The sequence below is a fragment of the Ixodes scapularis genome, unplaced genomic scaffold (genome assembly GCF_016920785.2).
Source record: "Ixodes scapularis isolate PalLabHiFi unplaced genomic scaffold, ASM1692078v2 PGA_scaffold18__7_contigs__length_3171195, whole genome shotgun sequence".
In the NCBI taxonomy this organism is placed as follows: Eukaryota; Metazoa; Arthropoda; class Arachnida; order Ixodida; family Ixodidae; genus Ixodes; species Ixodes scapularis.
In genome coordinates this window covers 1,821,589-1,839,144 of record NW_024609844.1, presented here as the reverse complement: position 1 = coordinate 1,839,144, position 17,556 = coordinate 1,821,589, and the positions used below count along the sequence as shown (strand labels likewise).

General features: G+C 45.2%; 1 protein-coding gene across 2 annotated transcripts; it reads left to right on the top strand.

Annotated features, from left to right (window-relative positions):
• Positions 1-386: 386 nt before the first annotated feature.
• LOC115317303 (gastrula zinc finger protein XlCGF49.1-like) lies at positions 387-6,754 on the top strand. 2 transcript variants are annotated; one of them, XM_040209411.1, is made up of 3 exons: positions 387-660; positions 2,198-3,067; positions 5,567-6,754. In XM_040209411.1, the coding sequence occupies exons 2-3, from the start codon at positions 2,992-2,994 to the stop codon at positions 6,106-6,108; spliced, it is 618 nt and encodes a 205-aa protein (XP_040065345.1). In that variant the 5' UTR covers positions 387-660; positions 2,198-2,991; the 3' UTR covers positions 6,109-6,754. The 2 variants fall into 2 exon arrangements, with proteins under 2 accessions (XP_040065345.1, XP_040065344.1); XM_040209410.1 differs by having other exon boundaries at positions 387-3,067.
• The last annotated feature ends 10,802 nt before the right edge of the window (positions 6,755-17,556 follow it).

Below are 17,556 nucleotides of genomic sequence, written 5' to 3'. Positions count from 1 at the left end.
TTAAAGGTACAAATAAATATTGTCGCTTTCCGTTCCTTCCTGTTTATTAACCGTCGTCTTTCTAACCTTGCAGATCAAACTCGGCATAAATTTGGACGCAGATGTGAACGACACGTCGCAGCTTTGAAAAGGTGGCCTGTCACCAGCCGAGTCCCTCTTCGGTCATGCAACGTCTTGTGCTACATTTTGTCTTTACACGTATGCGACAGAGTCGGATTAAATGAGATGGCTACAGTTGAGCCTGCAGCATGTAAACTTTCCATTGTCTGCCTTACCTAACTTTGCCTATTTAACGCCCTCACCCCCCCCCCCCCCCCCCACCCCTTTCAAAGCCTTTCATACATTTATTGATTGAATCTGTATAATCCCTCAAAGTGTGCCTTAATGCGGACAAACTGAATAGTGTGTCTTACTTTTCGTTTGTTATGTAGAATCTCTGAACGTGGTGCCTTATTTCTAAAATGGTGAAACAACGTGCACTATCTGCGTGTTTGCTTTATTGTTTGCTCAACTAAAGGCAGGTGTACTAATTTCTTAGTGCCATGCTTACAACGGCAGATGCTTAAAACACTGGCGAATACTTATGACCTGCAGCGCAGCGGCCGGTCATCAGCAGTCACAAGATGGTTCACAAGCCCCTCCGGTCGTAAGCAGTCACAAGTGTGTCAACTGCCAAACTTCGTTCCTTTATGACAGCACTCTCATATTGGGTCTTAAGAAAACTATCTGCAGACCTGTTAAAAGCACACATATGTGTGCTTTGAACACGTGAACACGTGAATATTGGGTCGAACACACGAACACGTGAATATTGGGTCTTAAGAAAACTATCTGCAGACCTGTTCAAAGCACACACGTGTTCAAAGCACACATATGTGTGCTTTGAACACGTCCGCAGTCAGTTTTGGTAGGCCCATTATGAGATGACACAAGAAAGAAACGCGCCTCAGATGGTATTTGCACACTGCTTTTTGCTTGGATTACGAGCAGTGTTACCGGTACTTTACGAAGCGAGTCAAGAGAACGTCTGCAGATGACTAGTCTGCTAACGTATGTGAACAACACAATTCGCCTGCTACGAAGCGTCATTCGCAGACAAAGAGAAAACAAGAAAATCTTTTACGTCTTCCGTAAATGGACCGGAATAAAGGCTAGCCTTCTGCTAAGAGCCGAGTGCCACGAGGAAGTGATACGGGACGCAAGCTGAAACTAAAATGTTCTGCTATACTTCCAGTTCGATGGGACCGACAACAAACGCTCCCTCTGCAAATTTTCAGCTCTGCTTCCCTACATAGCTCAAATTCTTCTATGTAACTAGTACTCGGGACAAATACTTTAAATACCTCGAGAACCCTGTCACCATCCCTGTGTTGGTGAGTAGCTCCCACCAGAAGGACTCGCGAACAGAGTAGAGATTATCTAGTGACAACTAGTGTTGAATGGTGATCAATTTATACTATAGATCCCTTAACCAAATTATAACGTTTTATGATCAACTTCTGGATGATCTAAAATGCTTTTTACCAATGCGGTTTTTTGGGGAACTCGAGAACGTGAACCAAGTATCTCAGCTAAAACTCGTTCTTCCTAAGTGGGCCCCGTTTATGTTAGTTTTTGGCAAAATGCGAGCCTGAATGATTGATCTGCACTGCATATCATTTTATAAATGGTGGCATTAGTCGCGTGGATGCGGCACAGATGGAATCGGCATTCATTTTCCTCCTCGCTAGCGGTTTGACGCTCCATATATAATGAAACATCTCTCGTGGAAATCGAAATGGTCAGTGTTATTTAGCCCAAACATTCACACTTGGAAATGGTGTAGTCCCATAGGACTTATTTTTTTCGGGTACTTCAGATTGAAATGTCTCGCAGGTACCCTCCTACTGATAAATGGTGTTGTCATCCATGCCCTGTTTCATCTCGAAAGTGGCCTTTAGTTTTTTACTTGATTAAACTGAACTGCAAATGCACGTTTTCCCATTTGTTGCCTTCTTTTTTTCTCGTTTCTGCGTCGTAATTCGTGATCATTTACTGCGCAGTTTAATCGAGTAATGAATAGCCAACTGGACCAATTCCAGGCACTGGTAATCTTCAGTTTTAGTTTCACTCATCCAATGTGATGATATTTGAGGGCAGGTAAAGTAACTTTGTGTTGGCGACTGTTTATTAATACTCATTCTTCTAAACTTTGCAGACCGAGGCCAGCCACCAGCCCAGCTCAACTTTGGCAGTGCCAGACCTTTGGGCTTAGACTTCCCCAGATTAATGGGACCAACTAGTCGGATCCAATAAGGAATGGCCACAGCTCAGCCAACTACTTGCGACATTTCTCTTTCCTTCCATAACTTTGTTCGCCGACACACTGTATCCGTTTTGTTGACGTGTAATTCCCAAAACCTATGGCGGTGATATACCGTACAGTTGGTTTTGTGTCATTCCTGCCTTTTTTCAGCACTACAGAGCAGGAGCGACGTAACTAAACAATGCTCCTTGATGATATCCAGTTGAGTCTTGCTCGATTTGTGTGAGACTGTTTCGACGTAATCCTTTAGCGAGTGTTTAAAGGTGAAGTGAAACCTTTGAAGTGCGTGATTTATAGAGAAGTATTGCTTTTAAGTTTTGTTCACGTGCTTTCTTTACAATCGACTTTTTCGGGATGTTCAATATCCAGTTATGATGCGCGTGTTTGTTCGTGCTTTGATTATTTTACCTTTTGAATTACACCCCAATACGAATGTAAACCCCTGAATTTCTCTACTTTATCTGCACGTTGTGTCCCTGTTTGCTTGTTCTTGGAGTTTGTTCTGCTTGGGCTTCTCTGTTGGTGTAGTCTAAATAAAAAGAAAGCAACTAAATAAAATTTTGCCTTCACTCCTAACAGAAATTGCCCACACAGCATTCGACAACGAATGGCAGAGAACGGACTGCGAGGACAGGAGCGCGGAGCTCTCTTTCCAAGAGGCCGAAATCCAGCGGCAACCATGCAAGATGGACCCGCAGGGTTGGACGGACGGCGGTGCGACTTCTGCCCCCAATCTTATGGTGCCCAGAGAACTAACACCAGGTATGCGAAGACGCACACGGGAAAACACTCATCCAGCCTCACGCCTTGTTAGCACACCCTCTCATAGTCATAAACGGTTGGTTCCACACGGATTAAAAACCTTTTTGTAAGCTTGGTTTTCCAGAAGGTGGAAAATGTCAGGAGTCTGAAGTGGTACACAAAGTTTTCCTCCCGTGGGATAAAGGGGTTACATTCCAACGTCCGATTACTACAACTATAGTGAAAGTAAACAAACAAGCTGGGTTCAACTGCAGGAACATTCAGTCCGAGCACTCGAAGTTGCAACTGATACATCTTTTTTGATATCGGATAAATGTACCATGCTGAGTTGCTTATTTATATCACACAAATTATATTTTTTCCTTTAGTTCCGGTTGATCGAGTAGGTCTCACAAAGGATATAAATTCTATTTGACGAATAAAATAACCCAAAAAGGTTTGTCTGTTTCAAATGCTTGAATATTTTCTCACAACATTATTTGTGACACCTAGCTTTAGCTTTAGACTGGCAAATGTGCATTCGAATGTCGAATTAAAACAACGTTTTTGGCTGTTTCAGATTGCTCGTAAAATGATCGCTCTGTGTCTTCGCAAATTATTAAGTTTCTAAGGTACAAAACGAGTATTTTACGAGCCTATTGAATGCTATTTTGTGTAAGAAGGTGGAAACTCTAAGCAGTCAGATATGGCACATAAGTTTCTTTCGCGTGGAAAGTTCTGTAAGCTTAGGTTAGCGCCCTGCAACGAGCAGAAAAGTACAGCACAGCACAATGCAAAGTTTATTTTCTTAGGAAAGCGGAGAGGGGGCGATGAAGGAGTTATATTTTAAAGTCAGAACGACAACTCAAATGAAAGTAAACAATCAAGCTGGGCTCTACTGGAGGAACATTCAGTCCGAGCACTCGGAAGTTTCAATTGCTACACCATATTTGATGACTGATATCCCAAAAATGTACCGTGTTGAGTTTATTTATTAAAAAAAAAGTCTTTTTTTTTAGTTTCGGTTGATCGAGTAGCTGTCAAAACACTATAACTGATTTTTAATGAATGAAATAGCCCGATAAATGTTCTGAGTTTCAAATGATTGAATATTTTCTGACAGCATTATTTGCGTCGCCGAAGTTTAGCTTTAGACTGGCAAATGTCCATAGCAATGTCGATTTGAAATAGCATTTTTCGCTGTTTCAAGTCGCTCGTAAAATAATCGCTGTGTACCTTAGCGATTTTTCAAGTTTCAGAGCAACACAGCGATTATTCTACGAGCCTATTGAATGCTATTTTGTGTAACATAATAATCTGTGGGTGTGTGAATGACCCTTCAGCGTTACTTAATACACAGTCGCGATCATTATGAATGTCAACACCCTATCACCCAGCGCTCCGTACAGGCAGTGTTACGCAGCCGCAGTGTTGTAGGCGTTACCGTAAAAAAGGAAAGATACGTTATTCGTTACTTGTGAAATAAAGGAATGCGTTACCGTTACCGACAGAAAGTAGTGCACGTTACTTTTGCGTTACTTTTTATTTAGAAATTGACGGTAACAGGCGTTTTTGTTTTATTTTGGTGACAGCGTTTTTCGACACTCGGATGACGGGCGCGGGCGTTGGAGATCTTCTAAAGTGTAAATTTTTGCGTGAGAAAAAGAGAGGAAATATTTAGAAAACATGTAGAATGAGTGCAATATTATTTACTTGGATCACATACTATGTTTCAGCATAAATCTAGACGCAGCCGATGCTAAGAGCTAATCGGACAAATCAATCAGCGTCAAAATCACAAGTCACTTGGCCTTGTGTGTTTATTTCAGCTAAGATTGAACACGTACAGAATCACAGAGAACACCATGATCGTTCCCTTTTCCCTCCCTCATAATTTCCATCAGGTTGTAGCGTGAGCTGCATCTTTACTTCAGGTAAACCGAAGTATAGAAACTGGCAAAAATTACAGGTGTTCGATTTTCAATTAAACTTGAGGAAGAAAACAAGAAGGGAGTGACGAACGTTTTCTTCCTCAAGTTTAATTGTCCCACCAACCCGCTCGTTCTGTCCTAACATCATTTTTCAAGTTTTCGGAAGGTGTAATAAGTGACGTAATTATGTTACCCACTAACATGAGTACATTGCCCGTAAATGTCTCGGGAAAGTAACGATTACGTTACCGTGTTAATAACAAAAATAAGGCGTTACCGGTAACGACGTTACTTGTAACACGTTACCGCCAACGCTGTGCAGCAGCGACCGCGGCGGCTTGATTTCCCTTCCGCACTTGGTTAGCAGAACGTGGAAGCCACCACAGCTGCAGCACCATGGGGCTGCCAGAGTCGAGTCTTAAACGATCCCCTGTAGACATTTACAAGCTTTGCGAATGAACCTTTTTAACATCTCAAATGAACGAATGCCTACTATAGGCCGCACCGGCATAATGTAGGTATTCTGGACCATGTTCAGAACAATTAAAAATGCGCCGGCCTTTCTTGCTCTGTCGTGTCATCCCAACAGACTGGAACGGAGCAGGCTACGGCGACAAGGTGGATACTTTTGACCGTGACAGCTGCAGGGGTGACACCTCTCCCCCCACCAACTGGTCGGGCCCACAGAAGCCGCAAACGCACCGACAACCGGACAAGCACCCGTGCCGCTTCTGTCCTCACTCAAGCTCTTCCGCAACAAATGTCGCCATCCACGAGAGGACTCACACTGGCAAGAGGCCATTCAGTTGCGGTGTTTGCGAGAAAACGTTTGCGCGTACGGATTGCTTGACAGCTCATGTTAGAATTCACACCGGAGAGAAGCCGTTCAAGTGCAACACGTGCAGCAGGGCGTTTAGTCACAGATGGAGCTTGGCGAATCACGAAAAAATTCATACAGGAGAGAAGCCGTTCAAGTGCAACACGTGCAGCAGGGCGTTTATTCAGAAATGCATCTTAACTAATCATGAGAGGACCCACACCGGAAAGAAGCCGTTCAAGTGCGAGACCTGCGGTAGATCGTTTGCGGCTAATAGCGGTTTACACATTCATCGGAAGATACATCGCAAGTGATCGAAACAGTAACGTGCATCATAGTTGTGGACGGGATTTAAACGAAATGCTCGAGAACCGACGTGTGTTCATTTCGTTTGGCGATAGACCTGCAGGGGTTCTACTTGCGAGCAGTGCAGATTTCGAATGGTTCAAAATCTTTAGGCTCTTACTCATCGCGTAAACACAGCTAAAAATGTGAATTTACCTTAGAGTAAGCGACCAGAGTTCTTTTTTGTACACGAAAAAAAGAAAATACTTGAAGCCTTATCTTTTTTTATTCATTTAGAGTCATTAATCACGTGATGCACCTGGAGTCTCTGGGTTGTATGTAGGGTCACTTACTTTCCTTACAAGTCGGCCTACTCATGACCATAAATATAGGAACTCATAAAATAACTAAAGTCTTTCAATAGCAGCAATCTTGAATATTGCTAATGTTAAGAAAGTATAAGAGCAACCGAGTAAAGTAGGGTCAACATAATTTTTAGATGAGAAATAAAGCTATATACGAAACTATTTAAGACACCAAGCTGGAAACTAATGCTTTGCTCATAGGACTGCAACAGAATATGCATGACTCGAAGATTTAGAAATGCGGTTTAATTTCCTATCTCATTTCGTAATATTCTTTGTCCTTTTCTTTTTGACCAGTTTTTGTATCTGAATTCTGGTGACATCACTCAATGTGCTTGCTACATGAAACACTCGTATGTACGTTTTCCTTTTGCATGATTTCTTTTTTTTTTTCGCGCATTCACGAAGACGTTTCTCACCATTTAGGATATTAATACTTTCAGTGCTATTCATTTGGCGTTCATATATACTTCGTTTCACCTTAGGTACGAGCGCGGACAATGTTGTGAGCCGGAGGACCAATAAAACAGTGCAAAAAGCGCAAAGCCATAGCGTGCTCTCTGCGCTTGATAGAACTAGCCGGTGGAGGAGCACGCGCAGAGAGATGGCGAATACCGGCTAGTCCTATAGTCCTATGAACTGCAGAGAACTCGTCATGGCCTTGTGCCTCTTTTGCTGTTTGATTGGCCCTTCGGCTCATAACATCGGCCACGCTCGGACCTAAGCCTAAACGAGGTATAGTTTCACATGAATTCGTCAGGCTTTTAAATATTAGAAATTCCTCTTGTAGTGGACGGATCATATGCATGTGTTGTACTAAAGGCATAATTGACTCCATTGTGTATATAGTTATAATCCATCTAAATATGTCTTAATCTGCTCTGACTGTACAGTGGTTGTCACTATTGCCTGATGCGCCAGAATTGATGGAGGCGGAGTCCTGTTCCCAAACGTATAAAATATTTGCTCTGACATATAGGGTGTTTCCAGAAAAAAAACGGGCAAAAGTTCTACTGCAAAAAGTACGCATGGCACAATAAAGAAGCCTGATGCCGTAGCGGTCTGTCAAAAGAAAATTGCTAGAGCTGAATATAATGGGATAATTAATAAATTCCGAGTACTTAAATTGTCACATATTTGTTTTAAAGGCGTGGTTTCAAAGATAACATTGCCCGGAATCATTGAGAACGACTAAAGACACCCATGTTATAATGGCATGAGGCACGCTAAGTATTTTAGGGAGTTCTGAAAAAATTCTCAAGTTGGACGCGTATCTCGCTTTCGGTTTCTTATCGGAGAGCATCTCCACGTGGGCAATCTCGCCCCCCGTGTCTAAATCGCGCAACGTGAGTGCACCGCCACGCATTGCTCGTGAAGGAGCGTCTTCACTCTGGCACCGATGTCAAAAAGGCGGACCTCATGTGACTGTCCAGAAGCTTTCTTACGTAGACTTCTCTACGCGCGATGAGTGGCGGCGCACATACGTTGCGCGTCTTAGACACGGGGCGCGGGATCGCCGGCACAGAGATGTGCTTCGATAAGAAACCGAAACCTACATACGCGTCCAAATTGGGCATTTCTTCGGAACGTCGTAGAATGCTGCGCGTGCGTCATATCATTGCCGCGTGGGTGTTTTTAGTAGTTTTCGATCATAACAGCAAGGTTCTATTTGAAACCAATCCCTTCAAATCAATAATGTGCAATTTATTCATTCAAAATTACTTACCCAATTATATTGAACGCTAAACATTTTCATTGGTGGCAGGTGCAAAGGGCGTAAGCTGGTTTAGTGGTAGAACCTACGAGCACGAGCATGTCCGTGCTCCCAGCCATATCCACGCAGAGTGCGGTCAGGAGATGAAAACGAGTTGGTTGACTGGTTCGTCAAACGCGTAGCTCCCACCGCACTGTTAACTTCAAGGGGCCGTGCTCCGATGTTGGGTGTTGGGCTTTCTGCACCAGTGGGACCCAAGCACCGGTGTGCCCGTTACAGAAAACATGTAACAAAATAGAGTCACTCGTTAGATTAGGGAGTTGTAGTAGATCGTTTTTCCTCTCCGCTACGGTATCCCCGAGGAAAACGGCGCAGCTGCGCATGCGCGCCACCAGCCTTCTCTGCATAGTTCAAGGTCTTGTGGTGAATTACGGAGCGCTATCCGGGTGCTTAGCGGGCTGCGGAAACGGTCTATTACAATTCCCTATTGTCAAAACTTAACCGGCTACTGATATTCGTTACCGTCCTACGAACGTAACGATAAACCGTTATGGTTTCTTTCAAAAGTGAACGAATGTTACTTTTGCGCCAATTTGAATATCACTCATTCCACAGCGAAAGGCCGAGGATATGAACTCAGACAACCGTTTAACATCTTTGTGAGTTATTAGTTTGTAAGATTTGTTGCATGATCATTATTTTGAAAACTGGTTTTATTGACTGTGCTCTCTTTTATTTTCTATTTTTCCCAAATAATGTAGTAATGTTTTGCACGACCATAAGGGATTTCCAATAAACAGTTTGAATAAAACACTAATTTGAGTGAGGTGACCAGGTGTCGACAAATTTTCTCCTCATCTGAACGGATACACAATTTGGAGTATTTAGAGGTACTCCCAAGAAAATGGGGTATAATGCATTAAATTACAGTATACCCCTTCTTGGGAATGCTGCGAAAGGTTCTCCGATTTAACTCTTTTAAAAAGTCGGCGAACCAGTGCATTCTGTTGAGCTATGCGCAGAGTGGAGATTGCGAGCCGATTTCTCTGATTCTTTCACGAGTTTGTTCTGAAAGCCCTTAAAACCCAGTTTCAAGCGCTTTTGAAGCAGGGATATTAGAGGTGGGTCACGAATCAGTCCGGGCATGAAGAAATTGATAAAAAAAATTACTTACAAGGACAATATAATTATAGGTTATCTGGCGGAGAAATGTTAGGACCGAGTTTAGTGTAATTAATAGTAAAAGAGGCGACGCTCTTATGGGTGAAAAGAAGGATATATCTATTCATGATAAGTCGAAGCCCCGGTGTAGGGAACACAAATCAATAAGGACAACAGTAGGCTAACGACACGTTAGCCTACTGCAAGTTAGTAAAAAAAGAAACTGGAGCACTGATAAGGACCTATCGACCCTAACTGTAAACGTTCGTAACGACCGCAACCGCAGAAAATAGTTGCTCTTTCAAATTAGCCCCAAAGAAAAAAAAGAGCATCATATTTTTCAATATCCAGGACTTTATACCAGGACCGGGGATATTCGAGCTGAGGTGCCGCCCAGGAAGCCATCAAAAGGGTAGCGCCGCTGCGCCCCCATTTCAAAGTTTTTTTAGCTTACTAATTTATTTAAACACGGCGGTTCTTTTCAGAAAAAAAAAATACTCGTTTTGGAATACGTCTTGTATTTGCGTTGTTTGATATTTAATTATGTCTTGTGTAGGCCTCATCCCGTTTGATCAGATCGATGAAGCTATTAATGTTCGGGTGAGCTCTCCCTGACACAGCTTTTATCTTACGGTGCCATGTCTCCAAGGTTGTTTCGGGAGAGGGAGAAGGGGAGGAGGCGCAAGGAGGACAGACATTAGACACTTGAACCTAACCAACTGTTAACGAACAATACAAACGAACCGACCCAATTGATAACGAGTGATGGCAGAAGCGGGAAGGTTGTTTCGGGTAGGGCGCCTCCTGAGAACTGCGAGAATGGCTGTTTATTGTTCGGTAGTTAAAAAGAGGATACCGGAGACGGGTGTGGGCTTCCAAAGCCATCGCAAAGGGCTTATGGTCAAGAGGTCCAACGAGTCAAAAGGTCCAACGAGTCAAGAGGTCCAATAGCCAAGTGACAGCCGAGTCAAGAGGTACAACGAGTCAAAAGGTCCAATTCGAGTCAAGAGGTCCAACGCGTCAAGAGGTCCAACGAGTCAAAAGGTCCAATTTGTGTCAAGAGGTCCAACGCGTCAAGAGGTCCATCGAGTCAAGAGGTCCAACGCGTCAAGAGGTCCATCGAGTCCTATTTTTATCTTATCTGTTTATAATGATATTGCTATTAATGGGGGGGGGGGGGGGGACTGATTGTGACGGTTACTGACTGTTTGACCTATTTGAATCATTTTGGAGAATACAAGTACCACATAGCCATTGGAGACAAGTAGACAGATACTATTTGCCACAATATATATGTATTTCAGTGTTAAATAATGGATAGTGCCTAGCGACATATTTTGGACTTGTAGAACTTCATATCTGTGTTCCAGGCTCTCTGTTCTAGGACTTATTTATGCCATTTCTACGGAAGTGTCTCTCATATTCCCGAGATATAAAATAAAAATGTACCGCAGCCCCCCATCTCGCATTTAGCCTTCCCTTTCATGCATCTCAGCATTTGTAAACGCAAATACTTCCTTAGGTAACTTTGTCCAGTCCCAGGTTTTCGTATGTTTTATTAAAAATATGATGCACTACTCTTTTATGCTTTAGTATTTATTCACTGAGTTCACCGATTCACTAAAGAGGTAAATAACACAACATGGGAAGAAGCTCAAATATCACTGGAGGGCGTCTTTAAACGAGCCCAAATTATGCCACTTGGCGTCCAATAGAGTGTTGCTAATGAATGCGAGCATTGTCTCCTTGAAACGTTATGACCGGTGCAAGCTATAGCGGCTTAATTTGGGCCGTTGCGTTACTTAAAGGGATTGTCCGGTCGAAACCTGAAGTACTTAAGTTCTTGCGCTCGTTACGTCGAGGGAGCCTTCATATAGACAAACGTCATTTTTGTTTTGATATATGATCTCCCGTTATTAATTAAACCTTTCATGATCCTATGTACGAAACTGCACCCCGAATTTCGCCAGTGTCAATGGCTGACATCCGTAGGTGCTGCGTGACGTCACAAAACACAAAGGTTTGTCGGATGGTCGGGATAACAAGCGTTGGTCGATGGATGTGTGGTATTTTGTTTCGAATTATATAGTCTCCTAGGCAGCACCCTTCTGAAATACGGTTCTTTTAATGCAGTTCCCAAGCACGTGCAAAAAAAGTAACGCCTTTTAGCAGGATATTACTCGCAGACAGCCATAAGCTTCGAACAAACGTATGCCGTTTCGCGCAAACACAACTGCGACGGACGCCGATCGAACTGGGGGCGCTTGCAAAGCAAAGGATGCAGATTTCGCCTCTGAAGCGGCAGGAAGTTCTGAACTATAGTCGGTTACAAGTCAAGAAGGTAGCGGCAAATGCCCCTCAAAGGGAATCTTTGCATTTCGACGATAGGTTCGCGGCATCTGGATGATTTTGCGTCGGTAGTCACTGGCGGCAGCGCGCGGTCGGTATACCGGTCACCTCGAAGACGAAGGCCTGACGATAGCGTCTTGGACAAGACAATTATCGACCATAACATTGGCGTCAAGTTGAAGCGAGAATCGGCAAAAAAATGCCGATTCTCGGTGTTTTTCTCAGGCCCGTTAGTGGGCGTCCACAGATACCAGCGGACAAAGCATGCAGTATTATGCTCAGCTACGGGGACATGCGAGTGCCAACGCACTAAATTCCAGACCTCTGCAATGTATCGGAGTCGTCAATATGCATCCAAGAGCAGCTGAAGGCGGGGACTATCAAGAGGGCAATACCTTTCCCGTGCCTGTAAGTAAGAATATCAACACTGTGGATCCCCACATAGCCTCAAAAAGAAACAATTTACGTGACCCAATATTTCAGCACTCACCACAGGGAGCCAAACCTACGCGAGCAGGTGCCTAAAACGCTTTTAGAATATCATAATCAAGCAAACCCCCTCGGTTAGGGTCTCAATTCCGCGTCCACCGCGGGTACGTTATTATCATAAATGAGAGGAAATGCAACCTCCGTATCGGGGTTATTGTTAAACATCGCAGACATTTGAGCAAGAGCTGCGAAAAATGGCACCGCGAGCAGAGACGGACGAGTTCTGCTATCGCAGTCTGCTTCTGCACGGACGCTGAACAGAGTCCGGAGCCTGTGCAAGATTTTGAGGAACTGGGTCTGAACTCGTTCAGAACTGGGATGAATCGAACGCGCCAGTGCAGCGGTCGTGCAACTTACGGTTGAATCGAATGCACCAGTCCCTGCACTGCCGAACTATAGTTCAGCCAGTTCAGGCGAATCGAACAGACCTAAATTGACTGATCCGATTTGGGCGAGGAGTGGGTGGACGTAGTTTAATATCGTTGGCACAGCATCACACCTCAGCTTACAAGCCTCCTGTCCGCTGAGAGCTCAGCTCATAGCTTTCTTCTGTGAGATGATTGCTGCATAAGCAGGATCTTGATCTGGACGGGAACCCAGTCCCTACGCACGACGGCGATCCACTTTGCTCGTCACTGCACGTCTCGCGGAAAAGTGTGGAACGTCATGTCTTGGCTCGCATGTGCTGCCCGGTGGTTGTGGCACCTAACCGCGCAACACAAATCTCACCCAACCACGAAACAAGTCGCGCACAACAACAAAAACGAAGCACGCTGCGGCGTTCACTTGCAGGCAAACAACGAGACAAAAATGCTCGCTTTGTGTTTTGTGACGTCAGAGCTTCAAAGTTGCCAACGAAAGCAGTGTTTACGCTAGAATGCGATTGGAGCAGTATAAATTCAATTACTCACGCAGAGGGGCATATAAAATTCGGATATTGCACATACGATGCTTCCCGAGGCAATAACCATGATATTCAATTGTTTTCTCGAATACAAAATTTGACCGGACAATCCCTTTAATGCACGAGAGCTTGTGCTGCTGAGATGTGCCCTAAAGCAAAGACCTCGCGCTTGTAGCCTTTCCTGCGGTAAATCAAAAGTTTGTTTGACCGGAGAAAATCTGGCTACAACGCATGGCGCCGCTAGTGTTTCGGTTTGGCGGGACGTGAGGACGTGAGGAGCTCCGCAGTTTCCGAGCACATGTTGCGAAGACGTGACCGGAGAAGTGCCTCTGTGATGTTCCCGGAAGACAGAAAGTATCATTCGTAATCGTCGTGTGTGCTTTGAAAGCGAAGGGAGTCACAGGGTCCACGAATATGCAACCACAAGCAAAGTTCACGACAGCGCTGCGTTGACTTCGGCGATCTCGTTCATGTTTGGGCCAACCCGGCGAGGCGAGAAAAAGCCGAAACGTTCGTGGTGTGTGGTCCGGTGCTTGGAGGTAGAAACCCACACAAACACGGAGCTCAAATTGGTTGTGGGGTTGAGGTTCAATGGGTTCAATCCCGTCGTCGTCAGCTTATCCGGTCCAGCTGGTCCGGGAGGACGCAGCGAGCGTTTTTAAAAGTAAACCCCCCTTCGTTCCGTTTCAAGGTGTGGAAAATTCCCGACGCATACCGTGAGTAAAAATCTGCGGGCGTTTTCAACAAAACTACGTCGTTTTAATTGAACAATGGACTTCGGATTGTTGTCCTAAATCTGCCGTTTTTATGTTTCGTGTTGTTGGACTGCATTTGCACAGCGACGCACACCGCTCGAGAAGATGATTAGGTCCTGCAAACGACCCGTTATACAGAATTTCAGGGAAACTGAAGTCACCACCGATATTTTCCTGTAAATCTTGAGTGAGTTTGTTGCGCTCACCATGCGGTATGAATAAATTAGGGCAAGATTTCCTACCTGCCCACAGATGCATGAACTGAAACCATGTTCTACGTAGTGAACATAGTGATCTTTCTTTAGTTTGGGAAGAGGCATTGGTGCATTTATTATGGTACAATCACTTGAGAGTTGAGAAATTGGGGAGAGCGAGCAAGTTTTCCCAACTTTGTCTCTTTTTTTTTTGTCTCTGGCACTGCCCCTAGCGTCAAGTTTCAATTTTAGTAGGCATACCTACTAGCAGGTACAAACTCTCTAAAGCAGGTAAAAGACCGGGGGGTCAGGACGGTACGGACTCCGTGTTTTGCGCTTTTCGCAAGGTGACTGGGTAAATGCTTTTGTGAGGTATGCGGAATGTTCAAACGATTTTGTTATGCCCGTCGTTTGCATCTCCAGCAAAACGAATAAGATGATCTACAAAGGCACAATCACAAGCCAAGATTTACGATAACTGTGCGTTTGCTTCGGTGGTCCGTGTAGTTGTACTATACCCTGCTATCTGCAACACCGTGTCATGACGAAGAGCTGTAACGGTCACGGCTTGTGCTGGGCTACCGGTTGACAGAAACCGCATCGCCCGCATCGGCACCGAGTGCACTTGGGCTGTTGATGCTCAAGCCTTTCATTCGCGGCTTGTCGCCAGCTGATCCCGCTGCTCGACGAAGAGGAAGCGGCGAGAGTGACCACCTGTAATGGAGAGGTCCCGGGTACGATACCCAAACCAGGCGGATTTTTTCGGTCGCTCACCGGTCACCTAGCTGTGTTTTGAGATTTGTGTTTGTCCTTTGTCTTTCTTGTTCCCCTTCTCCAGGGATTATTTTCATCCTTCTTGTCCAGCTCGCATGCACCTTTGCATTTAATTGCAGTATAATAATGACCTTAAATTGCTAGTTTAACCCTCGTTGTTGTTAGACTGGTGGCGGTTAATAAAACCCGTTTGCTCTACTGACGTCTAACCCCTGGTTAGCTCGGTTGGTAGAGCGCTCCACCTGTAATGGACAGGTCCCGGGTTCGATACCCGCACCAGGCGGATTTTTTCGGTCGCTCACCAGTCACCGAGCTGTATTTGGAGATTTGTGTTTGTCCCTTGTCGCTCTTGTTCCCCTTCTCCAGGGATTATTTTCATCCTTCTTGTCCAGCTCGCTTGCACCTTTGCATTTAGTTGCATTATAATAATAACCTTAAATTGCAAGTTTCACCCTTGATGGTGTTAGACTGGTGGCGGTTGATAGAACCCGTTTGCTACTGACGTCTCTTCCCCCCCTTTCCTGCGATGCTGCGCGGACTGCGCAAACCAGAGCCTGGCTCGAAACTTTGTCGGATTCAGGACGTTTGTATCCGAGCGCCGGCAATTCGACATGTCGTTTCCTGTGAGTTGCCAATTAATTAAGATGATAAGCAGAGGCCCCAAGCGTCAAAGCGCACCTGCACCCTCGTGACAACGCGGAGTAGAAAAAAAAAAAAGAAAAGCAACGAGCCTGTTTCCATTTGACAATGGGCTTTTGAGAGTAGCGACCTTCTGTCACGAATTTTTGCATTTTTTGTTGCTTTATTTGGTTATGTCTCTGTTCAGCGCGTGTTTTTCTTTCTCACTAAAACCCCCATATGGATTTCTTTGGAATCCATCCCTGTCGATTTTCGGTTCAACTTATCGGATTATCTTTGGAGGTGCCCGCCTCTCTGCCGCTAGGACAAGGCCGCCGGGCAGCTCATTGCCTCCTTCCTGAAAGGGAGAAATTGTAGACATGCGTTTCTGTCAAGGCCAGTCGTCGGGAGTTTTTATTTTTTTGTTTTGCTCGGGTAGCTTGGTCCGAGTAGAAAATTATTTCCCCCGACCTCGAGCTCGGAGACCCTGGTAGGTGGCGGGAGAAGGGCGGACCCCCAGAAGGCCGGTCAGGTTGGCTGGTCGTTCCTCCCGTCGTCTGTTCCCGTGAGTCGTACAGGCTTCGGTTTTTCCCTTTTCGGGGAGTGAGTGCGCGCGCGGGGCTGCGTTGCGTCCACCGCCGAGCAACCAGTCCACCACGCCGGGAAAGTCAAGCCTTCGTCGTCCGTCGGACCGAAGACGTCGGTGAGTCTTCGGACTACTTTTGAACCACGGTTGAACTTTCCCCTGGACTTTGGGTTCGCCGGTGGAGCTTTTCGTTCCTCGGAACTTTTGTTTTCTATGCGTAGGCGAACTTTGTTCCCGGCTGCATTTGTGCCGCGAGCGGCGAGTTGTTTCGCGTTGTGTCGGGAATTGAGTGCTGTTTTATTGTTCTTCGTGGCCCCGCCGCCCGAAGTTTCGTCAGTGTGATGCGTTTGTAACGCGTGTTGCGTTTGGTTGAGTTTTTCGTGCGCGGCCGTGCGCGGCTTTATATCGCTTCTTATAAAATTTCTTGTTTTTTTTCTTGTTTTTTTTTATCCCTGCGTGTCGTCGCGTTTCTCAACTTTACACCGGGCGTGGACCTATCGCTTGTCAACGGTCCGAACCTAGCATTTTTATTATTTTTCAATAAGAGGGCTTCGGCCGACCTGAGGGGATTCAACGTCGCCATCCCCGAACAGAATAAAGAATGTCGAAAATACGGAGATTCAAGCACGACAGAATTATGAAACCCTTCCGCGTGCCTCAGGGTGATTGGTCTTTGAGGGTCATTACTTTCCTTCCAGCACCCTTTCCAGGCGAGCTGCCTTCGAGCTGCCATTAGCAGTTCCTAGTGGTAAAGCCTACGGGTTACCAACTTCAAAAACCTTTGGTTGCCATTTCCAAGATTTCATTCATAGAAGCGAAAATAGAGGAGTTAGCGTTATTGTGAACAATCTCAAAGTTACTGGCTGTCACTCCAATCTCTTCAGGTCTCAGCGTAGGGCATAGAGATCATACCTAGGGTGTGTACTTTCCGGTGTTTATTTGTAAGAAAAATCGGCGGATGTTTTTCGGTGTTTATTTATTTTCAAAACTCCGGTGTATTTCGGTGGAACGTCTCACGACGAGGCTAAAATCGGTGAATATCGGTGAAAAAAAGCGATTGATCACAGGCAGAGAGTACCAGTTTTATTCACATAGTTCATACACTTCTTCTCTAGGAAGCAACTATTTCTCACACTTGGTTATTATAGTAGATGCAAGCATACTTTCATGCTTGCATCTACACGCAAGGAACGTGCTGCCGTCATGGCAGCACGTTCCTTGCGGTTCGCAACCCGCAATTATGAAAACGCACTCTCCTGTACGACACGGACGTTGGCAGTGTCTTCCAGGAACCACAGCAACTTCTGAATACATGGCTTTCACCGACATCACTTGGCCAGACACAATGAGGAAAAGGCACGTGAGAGCCTACCCTCCAATGTGTTAATTTTTCCACAAAAGGGGGCCATGGGAGACACAATAGGGGAAAGGCGTATGAGAGCTTAGCTTCCACGGCGTTCACTAGACGCTTTTGACGCCCAGAAAGGAGGGCGGACTGACGCTACCTGCAAGCCATGTATAAACACTGGAAGAATGCAGGATCCACGAGATCACACGTTCGACGAACC